This window comes from Micromys minutus (genome assembly GCF_963924665.1).
Source record: "Micromys minutus genome assembly, chromosome: 6".
Classification (NCBI taxonomy): Eukaryota; Metazoa; Chordata; class Mammalia; order Rodentia; family Muridae; genus Micromys; species Micromys minutus.
The window spans coordinates 50,110,888-50,123,511 of NC_137975.1; the positions used below are offsets into that span (position 1 = coordinate 50,110,888).

The 12,624-nt window shown below is 44.2% G+C and overlaps 1 protein-coding gene across 2 annotated transcripts in view; it reads left to right on the top strand.

Moving 5' to 3' along the window:
- Positions 1-1,465: 1,465 nt before the first annotated feature.
- Positions 1,466-12,624, top strand: part of DCLRE1C (DNA cross-link repair 1C) — a gene marked incomplete at both ends in the record, with an annotated part of 32,021 nt that continues 20,862 nt past the window's right edge. For both annotated transcript variants that reach the window (XM_080917554.1, XM_080917553.1), the window contains 5 exons: positions 1,466-1,574; positions 2,628-2,679; positions 6,150-6,234; positions 9,961-10,020; positions 12,469-12,524. In XM_080917554.1, the coding sequence (XP_080773680.1) occupies positions 1,466-1,574; positions 2,628-2,679; positions 6,150-6,234; positions 9,961-10,020; positions 12,469-12,524 (362 nt within the window). The remainder of the gene's footprint in view (positions 1,575-2,627; positions 2,680-6,149; positions 6,235-9,960; positions 10,021-12,468; positions 12,525-12,624) is intronic.

Here is a 12,624-nt window from a genome sequence, read left to right on the forward strand (position 1 = left end):
ATTTTGTGCTTTACAGTGCCAAATGACAATGATGTCCTATCCTTTATTTCTTCACTAAACACATCATCTAAGAATTTTAATACCTGTTTCATTATGTATACAGTCTCTTGCTTGAGAGCTGCAAAAATACACTCAGATTCAAACTGCTTCCTTGTTTGTTTCTGTGTGTCACCGCTCAATTCTCACCCACCTAGCCTTCGAGGATCCTCGTCCCAGGGACCCCTATATCTGATTGGCATGGTCCGTGGCAAAGTCATATTTAAAATATAGCGTACACCAGAGAGGCAGAAACAAAAAAGAGGAGGAAGCTTTACTATAGGGCCGATGACATTCTTAGCTTTTGGGTTGGGGGAAATAGGGTTCTGCTAAATTAATAGATTTCAAAAGTTATTTTTGTTTGTTTGTTTGTTTTGTTGTTGTTTTATCTGTTAGTCACAAGATGTTAATTCCTACAGCTCTGGATAACAGAGAATGGCTATTCAAGGGCTAAAACTAGCTCAGGATATGGTAATTAGCCTCTGTAACATTATGATCTCTCCACGGTCCTGAAACCAGTCTATTAGTTTCTGCAACAGGCTTGCCAAAGTGTTCTGCATAGCAGGATCTGGAGATTCCTGTGGTCTGTGATCAACAATGCTGAGCGTCTGCGGAGAACTTTCTAGGAAGGAGACAATGAATGCCACTGACAGTCTTTGGTGGATCTTAATACTGTCACTACACACTTTCCCACACTTCCCCTCACATCCTCTCCTTCTCTCTATATATCCTTCTGACTTTCTAAAAATACAGCTCCAGTGATTACTGGAGGCTAGTAGGCCAACGGGATCTTTACTCCCCCCGACCCCTCCCGTAAGAATCTATGTCTGAATTGTAGCCTTCAAAATACAGTTAGCTTAGTTACAGAAGAGGGAACGAGTACAAATGAGATCTATTAACCAAGTGTCAGAGGCAATGATTCATCCAACCCTCGTAGTTATCCTATAAAATAAAAACTGGGAGAAGACCAAAACCAAGCAAGCAAACAAAAAACAATTCGATCTCCGATAGATGGGAGGAAATGCCTGCAAGGCAATGTGACTAAGAAAAGGGAACTCCGCTGTGTTTCGTTTCCTGCCTTGGTTCCTCCACAGATGCGGGCGGATCTGCATCTGTGCAACAAACACATTTGGTTTCCTCTCTTGCCTTCTGGCAGGAACCTGATTCTCTAAGACCAGACAAGAACACCCACAAACTGCTCACAGCTGGTTCTCCGCGCTCAGCCGGTGCAGTTATTTAAACCGAGGGACTTGGGAGGCTGGATCAGGATTGGATGCTCCTTGGCTCCGCCCCCAGCACAAGGTTCCTTTGATTGGATGTGGCTAAGCTCGGCCGGCCTACGGGGAGGCGGTGCGCAGGCTCCCGGAAGTGGTACCCAGGGTCAGTGTGTACTTCTGTTTCCGAGGTGGGTCTAGTCTTCTCGAGCACTATGAGCTCCTTCCAGGGACAGATGGCGGAGTATCCAACCATCTCCATTGACCGCTTCGATAGGGAGAACCTGAAAGCACGTGCCTACTTCCTTTCTCACTGCCACAAGGGTGAGTGAGCCCCTCTCGCTACCTACTTCAGGGGTGCTAGGGTCTGAAGAGGCGATGGCAGAGGTCGGTGCCTGGTAAGGAGAGAGAAGGCTGGGACTCCGCGAGCCATTGGGAAGCACTCTTAGTCCCACTTGGCGTAACTTCTGGCTTTATTGAGCTACAGGTCTGTACTACCTCTGTAACCCGAGCTCCGGTTGCAATCCTACCCTGGACACTGTGGTGAGGCAGAGTTGTTAGAAGTTCTGGTTGCTCTCTCAGCGGAGAGTATCTGTGTGGGACAGCTTAATTTGCTCATGCCCAAACTTCCATAATTCTCGTTTATCACGAGTAAAGAAAACACGTTTCAGAGCTTCTACTCCCTGAGACATTAGGTAAGAGCGAAATGCTCCTCTCTCACACAGACACACGTTTCAGAAGTTCTACATCCCGGAGACATTTGACAAGAGCCTAAGATAAACCTGTCTGTCTTTCTGTCTGTCCCTCCCTCCCTTCCCCCTTCACACACAAATGTCTCTTTCTCACACTAAACTGTCTGCCTGTCTCTCCTTCCTTCCTCCCTCACACACACAAATGTCTCTCGCACTAAACTCTTACACATTGTGTGTGTGTGTGTGTGTGTGTGTGTGTGTGTGTACAGCCAATCTATAAGCTTGGCCAAGTGTCCCCCATTTTTCCTTTTTATTATTTCCCTATTTGAGGTTGTGGGGCTTCACATACCCTAGGTGCTGTCAGGTAAGCCACCTAAATTCTCATACTAGCTCTTGATCTTCCTGCCTTGCTCTTCTGACCCTCCAGGCCTTGGATTTCTTTCACCAGCTCAGGGCTTGACACTTCTTAGAGGTTCCTGCTCTGTACTGTGAAAGGTTCCTCATCTGCAGAAGAGCCAAAGACCTGTGCTCATAATGGTGACCCTTAGTAGTTTCTCTCAGTAGGAAGCTTACAAAGACAGCCCAGTTGTCTAAAAAAAAAAAAAAAATAAAAACAACAACAACAACAACAACAACAAAAACCCAAACAAAACGTGTTTATGATTCCCAATTCTTTTCCTTGTAGATCACATGAAAGGATTAAGGGCTCCTTCCTTGAAAAGAAGGCTGGAATGCAGGTAATTAGTTTTGCTACTTATGTGTGTATAAGTAAACATCTTAAGGGAGAGCTAACTGGGTAGCCTATATAAACATTGTAGGCTTATATAAACATTTAATGTAGCTTCCACATAGATAAGAAATTGTCCCAGACCCCTATGTAATCTAACCTGTTTTTTTTTCTCCCAGAAATAATCCCTATTTTGAGTTTTTGTCACAATGAGATAATTTTGGTTATTCTTAAATTTTATATAAACAGATGGCTTGATATGGTGGTGTAATCCCAACACTGAGGGGATTTGTGAGTTCAAGGTCAGCCTGAGTTAGATAATGAGAATTTGTCTTAAACAAACAAAAATAAATAAATAGGGTCATGTACTGGATGGATTAAGAAATCTCACATATTTTTCAAAGGCTTATTTATTTTTTATTTTATAAGTAAGCTTGTTTTACCTGTGTATAACTGTGGTTACTAACACTTTGAGTGCTAGAAATTGAACCTTGGTCTTCTGGAAGAGCAGCCATCTTAACTATTTGAGCTATTTCTCCAGCCCCATCTAGTTCTTAACATTGTATTTATGTGATCCAGCTGTGTTGCTGGTTGCAGCAATGACTCGTTTGCTTTTATGTTTGTAAAGGTGGTTCTGCTAGCAGCACTCCTACACTGGAGAGACGGCTTAGTGGTGAACGCTGACTGCTGTGGTGGACCAGACATGATAGACGTTGAGAATGTAGTAGTTCACTGTCAGACTGAGTTTTAGGTCGTGGGTCAGCCAAAGAGAGTCAACCAAGGAGGGTCCAGAATCTAATCAGGCTCTGATGCAGCAGGGGTCCAGCCTCGATGAACTGGTTATTACACAAAAGACCTTTCTTTTCTTTTTATTCTTTTCTTTTGGGGGGGGGGTGTAAAACAGTTTCCTCAAACCAAAGTCCCTAATCTAGCCTAAATGTTTTGTGTAGGAAACATCACACCCCTGAAGCTTTAATCCTTACTGTGTACTGTTAGCAATAATCAATAATGCAAGACATTTCAGGTATGCCAATGACCATCTTGTGACCAAAGTCAAGCCAACGGTAGCTCTATAACAGGATAATTCTATAGATAACAGAAAAATAGTCACGGTTTCTACTGTGATTTCTTCAAGGTCAGAGTACTTCTTGAAAGCAAGTCTTCATTCTGATGCCTACCCTAGGTATAGTAAAAAAAAAAACAATATTTCATTCTAATGTTTACCCTAGGTATGGTTCTTCCAGAACTCTGCTCCTGTCTACTTGGAGCTGGTGTCCTCACTAGAACCTCTTGATAACCTTCTAAATAGGTATTATTATTACTTCTAACTTACAGATGAGGAAACTAAAAAGCCAGGCAGGTTAAATTAGTTGCCCAGTATCACAGAACAATGAGTAGCCAGACCAGGGTTATAACCAGGTCTGTCTAATTTTATATAGCTGAGCCTATGTACCCACTGTCTACTGCTGTGTAGCACATTACCCTGTAACAGAGTATCTTAAAACGACACCAGCCCTCCGCTTTCTTTGGGTCAGAGATGATGACAGTGTACGGTGGGACTTTCTGTTTTCTGTCTGCCTAGCATCAGGCAAGGCTGACATTATCTGAAGACTCAAGTGTCTGTAACCTGGCAAGACACCTAACAGCAACAAGACCTAGAATATCAGGCTTCTTGAGCTTGTCTGTCTCAGAAAGGTTTCCTTCAACCTGGGATGGCGGATTTTGTTAATAGTTTAGGGTTAGAAACTGTTCATCCTGGGACAGACATGGGTATACATGCTTTCAGTGAAAGCACTCATAAGGAAGATTCACAGACATATCTGTGCATTAGGAATCAGCCTGGTCTGCATAACAAGTTCCAGGTTAGACAGGATGACACAGTGAGTCAGCATTGAAACAAACAAACATACAAGATAAAACCCCAGGAGAGAGTCAGGAGTCAGGCATATTGCCCAAAGAGCAAGCTTTAAGAATCTTGCCATTAGCTGGGGGTGATAGCGGCTCATGCCTTTAATTCCAACACTCAAGAGGCAGAGACAGGTAGTTTGAGGCCAGCCTAGTCTACAGAGTGAGTTCCAGGATAGACAGGGCTACACAGAGAAACTCTGTCTTGGAAAAAATCCTGCAACTGCTGGGTGTGTTGGTGAATGCCTTTAATCCCAGTACTAGGAAAGCAGAGGCAGGTGGATCTCTATGAGTTAGAGGCCAGCCTGGTCTATAGAGTGAGTTCCAGGGCAGCCAGGAGTGTTACACAGAGAAACTCGGTCTCAAGCCAGGAAAAAAAACTCCTGAAGTTACAGAGATGTACCCAGTTTAAGATGAGGGATATAAACCCTTCCTGATACTATGGAAATGTATGGGTGTGTCAGTCTTACCATTTAGCTCTGGCTGTTTTCTTGAACGTATGTACACCAGTCAAACTCAACTCAAACGTTCAGCAAGCCTTCTGTCTCCTCCTGAACGCCTGGATTGCAAGCATGGTTACCACACACAGTTTAATGAAGGATTTTGCTGTCTGTTTTCTAAGCATACAAACAGATAGGGTTTATAGTGGTGTGCAAATATAATCTACCATGGGTTGTATTTCTGATCTCCAAACTATGATTACTATTATTTTTAGAATTTAATATGAAAGTAATTCACTAGAGATATGAATCCAAGGGCTGGAGGTGTAGCTCAGTGGTAGGCTGCTTGACCAGGCTATGCAAGGCTATGGCTTTGTCCTTTCTAGATGTACCTGAACGCATGCAAGCATAGTTCATTTTTACTCTCTTCCGGTGCTACACTTCCGGCCCCGGGTACATAGTCTGACCTTCCCAGCATGGTGGAAGAGAATTGGTGGTCTTCTTAGGAAGTGGAAGGACCCCACACGTCCCTTCTCCTGTCACATGGACAGGGCTGAAATACTCAGTGCTATACTGGTACCGTACCATGTCACTGTGGCAGACCTGAAAAAAGAAGCAACCTAAAAAGTGGGAATTTACTTTGCCTTCTGCTTTCAGTCTGTGGTTGGCTGGTTCCCTTGCTCTTAGGTGAGGTAAGATGGTAAGGTAGGGACTCAGCAATGGTCGAGGCAGATGAAAGCTGCTTGCCTCCTGCAGACATGAAGCTGAAAGCTAGAGACAGGAGGGACTGGAGACTGTGAAGTTGATTCTACCTCCAGTAATGCTGTCAGCACATGGGCACCTCGCAGGATTGATGTGTGGGTTAGGTCAGAGGCCTCGTATACCTCCAAAGCCCCACCTCTCTCTGAACACTGCCCTGGCACTTGGGTTTGGGCTGGGGGGATTTTATTTCCCAATCACAGCAGGTATGTTGGGATCCACTGTCACACTTTCCTTGTCAACTGATTGTGATTTACTAGAGAAAGCTGACATTCTGCAAAATGCATTGCAGACTCACCAGAGTGGCTTATTTTGAACTGTGCTGAAACAGCTCCTTCCCCCCACCCCCTTCTGTTTCTGTGCTTTTTGCTTTCAGCTTGAAGGTCTTCCTGTACTGTTCTCCAGTCACTAAGGAGCTGTTGTTAACTAGCCCGAAGTACAGATTTTGGGAAAACCGAACTGTAAGTCAACTAATTCAAAAAGTTGTAATTTTGCATAGCACTCCTTTGTTGTGTACATATGTATTTTTAGAAGCATCTTTAAAAAGAGTTGGAATTCTCAAAACTCTTTGTGTGTGTGGCTTCATCATGGAGTAGAACAGGGACATTTGAGGCGTGACTCAGCAGTTTAGGAGTCAGCAGGTTTCACCTCTCTTCCTCCAGAGTGTGCTTTAGATTATGCCTTATTTACTCTCAGGGATGCCTAGCAGAGAGGCATTAAAGTGCAAACAAGATTTGCTTTAGTGTATTTTTTAAATCCCAGGCTAACTCAGAAAGAAGGAAGATATTTTACAGGTTATAAAAAAGGGGATGGGCTGAGAGATGGTTCAGTGGTCAAGAACACTTGATGCTCTCTTCCAGAGGACCTGCATCTGGGTCCCAGCACCCATGTTAGGCATCTCACAACTGCCTGTAACTCCAGCTTCAGAGGATCTGGCTTTCGCCTCAGGCCTCAGCAGGCTCCTACACACAGGAGGCATTCTTACATGCATGTGTATGCACACACACATACATACATACATACATACACACACACACACACACACACACACACACACACACACACACACACACACACAAAATTAAATTTAAAAAAAAAAGAAAGAAAAGGTAACAGTCAGAATACTAGAATATGAAAAGATAGAATGAGGCCAAACATGGTGCTCCAGGCCTGCCATCCCAGCATGTGTAAGTCTGAGGCAAGATCACAAGTTTCTTTTTCTGTGGTTCTGTGGAGTGAACCTAGGGCTTGGTGTATGGCAGGCAAGCGCTCTACCGCTGACCTATATCCCAGCCCCAAGAACAAGCGTTTTATGTCATGACCAACATAGCAAGAAAGAATGAGAAATAGAATGGATTAGAGAGGGAGAGAGAGAGAGGGAGGGAGGGAGAGAGAGAGAGAGAGAGAGAGAGACAGAGAGAGAGAGAGAGAGAAGAAGAAGAAAGAGGGAGGGAGGGAGAGACAGAGAGAGAGAGAGAAGAAGGAGGGAGGGAGGGAGAGACAGAGAGAGAGGGAGGGAGGGAGAGACAGAGAGAGAGGGAGGGAGGGAGAGACAGAGAGAGAGGGAGGGAGGGAGAGATAGAGAGGGAGGGAGGGAGGGAGAGACAGAGAGAGAGGGAGGGAGGGAGAGACAGAGAGAGAGAGGGAGGGAGGGAGAGACAGAGAGAAAGAGAGGGAGAGGGAGAGAGAGAGAGAGAGAGAGAGGGAGAGGGAGAGGAGAGAGAGAGAGAGAGAGAGAGAGAGAGAGAGAGAGAGAGAGAGAGAGAGAGAGAGAGAGAGAGAGGAGACTTGTAAATATGTAGCTTTGGCTAATCTGGAATTTGCTATATAGTCCAGGCTGGCCTCAAACTCAGAGATCCACCTGCCTCTGCCTCCCCAGTGTTGGGATTAAATGTGTGTGCCACCATGCTTGGTCTAGAATCAATAACTTTTTATTCTAGAAAAATGAAATAGATCTGTCCTCCAGAAAATAGTCAAAAGAAAATTTCTACAATATATAAAATGCAAACATGGCAGAAAAAGTCCTATTATAATCTTTATCACTTTAAGTAGGAACAGATTTCTCAGTTGAGGCTAAAAAATTCGAAGAAAGCCCAAAGGAAGACTAATAGTAATCTAGATATAGATGAAGCAAAAGGATTGATCTAAAAAATAAAAGGGAAAAATAAAAGAAATGGAAGAACATATACCAAACAAATCCAAAGTGCCAAGGTAGCTGCTTTCCCATCATATAGAATAGAACCTAAGGCCACAACAAACAAACAAACAGGGCTCTGTAAGATCTGAGGAGGATGTTGTTTGCTGCTACCACACATACCTCTGACTCATAGCATACTGACTGCTTACTAAAGTCTGCATGAAGGGTAGCATCTTACTGATGTCTGACAGATGACAGTTTAAGTCCCTCCTCTTCTGTCCCCTCTGCCCCACATCTGTCCTACCTCTGGAAAAAAAAAAAAAAAGAAGAAGTAGAAGAAGAAAGAAAAAAAAAGATCAAACCAAGCAAGCCCAAGAGCAGAGGCCAGGTGTGCAGCTCAGAGGTGGTGCACGTGAGCCTTGGGTGTGTGACCCCCAGTGCTACCAAAGCAATGGTAAAGTAGAACAGGAGCCTTGCTGCAGCTCAGTGGGTAAAGACACTTGCCAGCAAGCACGGTGACCTGCATTTTATCCTGGGGAGCTATATAGTGGCTCCTCCCCTGCACAGTAACCGATTAAATAGGAACAGTCTTTTTTTTTTATAATAATAATAATAATATTTATTTAAGTATACTGTAGCTGTTAAGCACACTGTAGCTGTCTTCAGATACACCAGAAGGGGGCATCAGATCCCATCACAGAGGGTTGTGTGCCACCATGTGGTTGTTGGGAACTGAACCCAGAACAGTTAGTGCTCTTAACCATTGAGCCACCTCTCCAGCTCAGGAACAGTCTTTTAAAACAACAAAAATGGCTTTCTGAGGACTGAGTCTACAGCAGTCTGTGATAATAGAGTCCGAAGGATGACTAGTTAGGGAGGTGAAATTCTGATAACTGAATTGTTCATGACGCACAAACCAGACAGTTGTTCTGTACCCATTAAGTATATGTGGACATTGTGTTTCAACAAAAACAGCTGCCAACACTGTCTCTCAAACCACACCAGCCCCCCTCATTCTGCTTAGGTACCACACCCAGAAGATCTTGTGCTGGGAGGAGCCTTTCATAATGCATCCTTAGTCTCCATAGCCTGTCTGCCAGCCGAGGGACGCCCGTGTCGTCCGCACACCTGTCACAGAGATAGGCTGCTCTTCCTTTGCCTCTGGGACTGGGCCTGTAGCTGCCATAAGTTAATGTATCTGGGGCAGTCAAGGAGTGAGGAAAACCAGACACAAGCTGGAATCCATGGGAGAGCAGCCAGCCCATGTCAGCATCTCCTTCCAGCCTCAATGCTGACTGCCTGCTTTGACCCTGCATTCGAATTATACTTGCATTGGCCCCTGACTGGGCAAGTGCATAAATGCCTGTAATTCTAGCACTGGGGGAACTGGAGATAGGAGGATCCCTGGTGCTCACCGATCAGTTTAGGTTCAGTGAGAGAGGCCGTCCCGGGGAAGAAAAGATCTAGGAAAACACCCGACATCAGCCTCTGGCTTCCGTATGCACATGCACACACGCAGGAACATGTGCACACGCAGGACTTCTAGCTAGTGCTGGTGCTAACTTAACAGGTTCCATGCATGTCACCACACACATATACATGCAAATAGAAAAAGTAGAGAAAATTAAAGTTACCAAAAAATTCCTTCAAAAACAGTCTCAAGCCCAGGTGGTTTTATGATGCATCGTGAGCAAGTCGCTTTCCAGACAGAAAAATGTGATACATTACTAGTGTGTATGTGTGTATACTGAGTGTATGTATGTGCGCTTCTTGTGTGTGTGCTCAGTCTGGAACCTAAGGCCTTGTGCGTGCTAAGTGCCCCAACACTGAGCTGCAACCCCATCACAATAAAAGTGCTTTTGTCTTGTTACGGCGATTTTTAAAACTGTTAATTATACTGAGATCAGAAATGGTTACATGAAATCAGAATGTATGCATGAGATCAGAATGTGTACATGGAATGAGAATGTATGTATAAAATGAGAATGTGTGCCTGAAATCAGAATGTGTACATGGAATGAAAAGAGCTCTCTACTTACTCTCTTTTCAGATAGCAATTGAAATTGAAACTCCTACCCAGATATCTTTAGTTGATGAGGCATCGGGTGAGGTAACTCTATAATTAATATTTTGTACTTTCTTCTCAGTGCTAAAATAATTATTTAACTTTCTCTTTAATTTAGAATGCTTGTTTATTCATAAACAATGATTTATGACTGAAGAACATTCTAGAAAAATAACCACATTTGTGGGTGTTTTGATCCCTATGAACTGTGGCCTGGGGGTCTCTCACTGTGGGCCGGGGGTCTCTCACTGTGGGCCGGGGGTCTCTCACTGTGGGCCGAGATTTTCTCTCTGTAGGCCGGGGTTCTCTCACTGGGGCCTGAGGTTCTCTCACTGTGGCCTGGGGTTCTCTCACTGGGGCCTGAGGTTCTCTCACTGTGGCCTGGGGTTCTCTGACAGTGGCCGGGGGTCTCTTGCAGTGGCCCAGGGGTCTCTCATTGTCTCTCACTATGATTTCTTAGGTTTCATTTCCTGATGTCCTCACACAGGAGAAATGAAACAGTTAAGGAGAACTCATCAGTGAAGACTACTAATCTGTTTACTGGGGAGTTAACTTCAAGAACTAGTCACCAGTCAAAAGCTTTTTAATTAAACTCCTAAGGGTCACTGTCATCTCCCAGGCTTCAGGGCATGGGGACATTCAGTCAGAGTGTTGTAATTATTTCCAACATTAGAAGGATTAAGCATGGTTTATTTGTTTTTTAATTTTTAAAATTTTTTTAGTTTTACATATTCACGATGAGAATGTTATTTGTTAATACTTCACAAAAATCACTGTCACATTTTTGAAGTTTCTTATATCTGAGATATAAAGTAGTGGTTAGTTAATTTTTTGAAGCAAATTCAACTATAATGGCTATCTTCTTAAATATTGTCCTTATTTTAAAATAAAGTCTTTGAGGAGATGGCTCAGCGGTTAAGAGCACTCACTGGCTGCTCTTCTAGAGGTCCTGAGTTCAAATCCCAGCAACCACATGGTATTTCACAACCATCTATTATGAGGATGTGGTGCCCTCTTCTGGCACACAGGTGTACCTGCAGGTGCTCATACATTAAATAAATAAATCTTTAATAAATAAATAAAGTCTCTGCCCAAGTCAATGAAATTTATTTTTCAACTTTAAATTTACTACTAGAACCTTTTGAATGTATTGTTTTACTAGTAAATACTGTAGACCTACCTTAAACAAAACAAGGTAAACCCCATTAAAATGACACCCAAGGCTAAGAGGGGTCTTTCTGTTTCCTGGCAGCTGACTTAGTATTTTCTCTGCAGTCTGCTAAAAAACCATCATCTGTGGCTTCAGTGTGTGTGGCACTCTGAGGGTGACCATGCATGTGACCGTGATCAGAGAAGAAGTGACCTTTTAGATGTTTCTCCTTAGGCAAAGGCCACAAGTATTCTTCAGAATTTCATCCTGGTAGAGCCAGGTTTAATAGGTGGTGGGGGTGAAAAGTGGAACAAGGGGAGGGGTGGAGAGGAGAGAGGGAGGACAGATGAGCAGGGGAACAGGCCTGAATCTTTGCAAGTGTGATTGGGAAGGATGTTTTAGTTTGCCTTGTCACCTGAAGACGCTTCTTCCGAGCCCAGCTTGATAAGGCAAGCTCTTGGGAGCAGTCTCACTGTGCCAGTGGTTAGTGGTTATGGGCCTTGTCCTGTGACCTGGCTTGTGTTCAGTGTGTGCCCAGCCCCAGCTGGGAGACCCCTGTTGAGAAGGGCCTGCAGGATGAGTAGTGGGCAGTGTGTGGAGAATGTGGTGACTGAGACCAGTCTGTGTCTACTCCCCTAGTCAATGCTAGTGCTAGTGCAGTATTAGACATAAGAATGTGGCTTCAGTACATTCCCACAGCTATCACACCTACAGTACCACAGTCAGTTTTAGAGTATTTCCATCACTCAGAAACCCTGGGCCTATTACGGGCACTCCCACCCCTCCTGTCCTGGCTCCTGGTAACTACCGTTTCCTTTCTGTCTCTTTGGACTTGCCCATCTGTGGAATTCTTCTGCACCATGACTTCTTTCTCTGAGTGTTTTTCAAGAGGCATCCATGTATATGGGTGGCATCCATGTATATGGGTGGCATCCATGTATATGGGTGGCATCCATGTATATGGGTGGCATACATGTATATAGGTGGCATACATGTATAGACTCATCTTTATGGCCAAACGGAATTGTGTGGTGTGGACACAGCACATGCTGCTTATCTGATTATTGACTGCTAGACATTTTGAACCATTTCTACTTCGGAGCTGGTGTGAGTAATCATGCAATGGACATCCGTGAACATGTCTGTGTGGGCACTGTCTTGAGTGTGTACCTAGAAATGGAAGTGGTCCTGTCATAGCTCTCTTTAAGGGAGTAGACAAGGGTTCCCCTTAACTCTGGCGTCTGGACCATGAGGGAATGAGAAAGAGGTGTGTTCTTGCGATACCTTGTGAATGTAGCCAGCTGCTAATGTTAACTTCCATTCCCTTTTTTTTTTCTTTTTAGAAGGAAGAGGTTGTTGTGACTCTCTTACCAGCTGGTCACTGCCCGGGATCAGTTATGTAAGGGTCATCTGTTTCCATCTTTGTGTGTGTGCCTATCATGGTTGTAGAGGTTAGCTCTTAGGGTTTGAAGGTGGTGTGCGCAGAGACAGATGCTCTT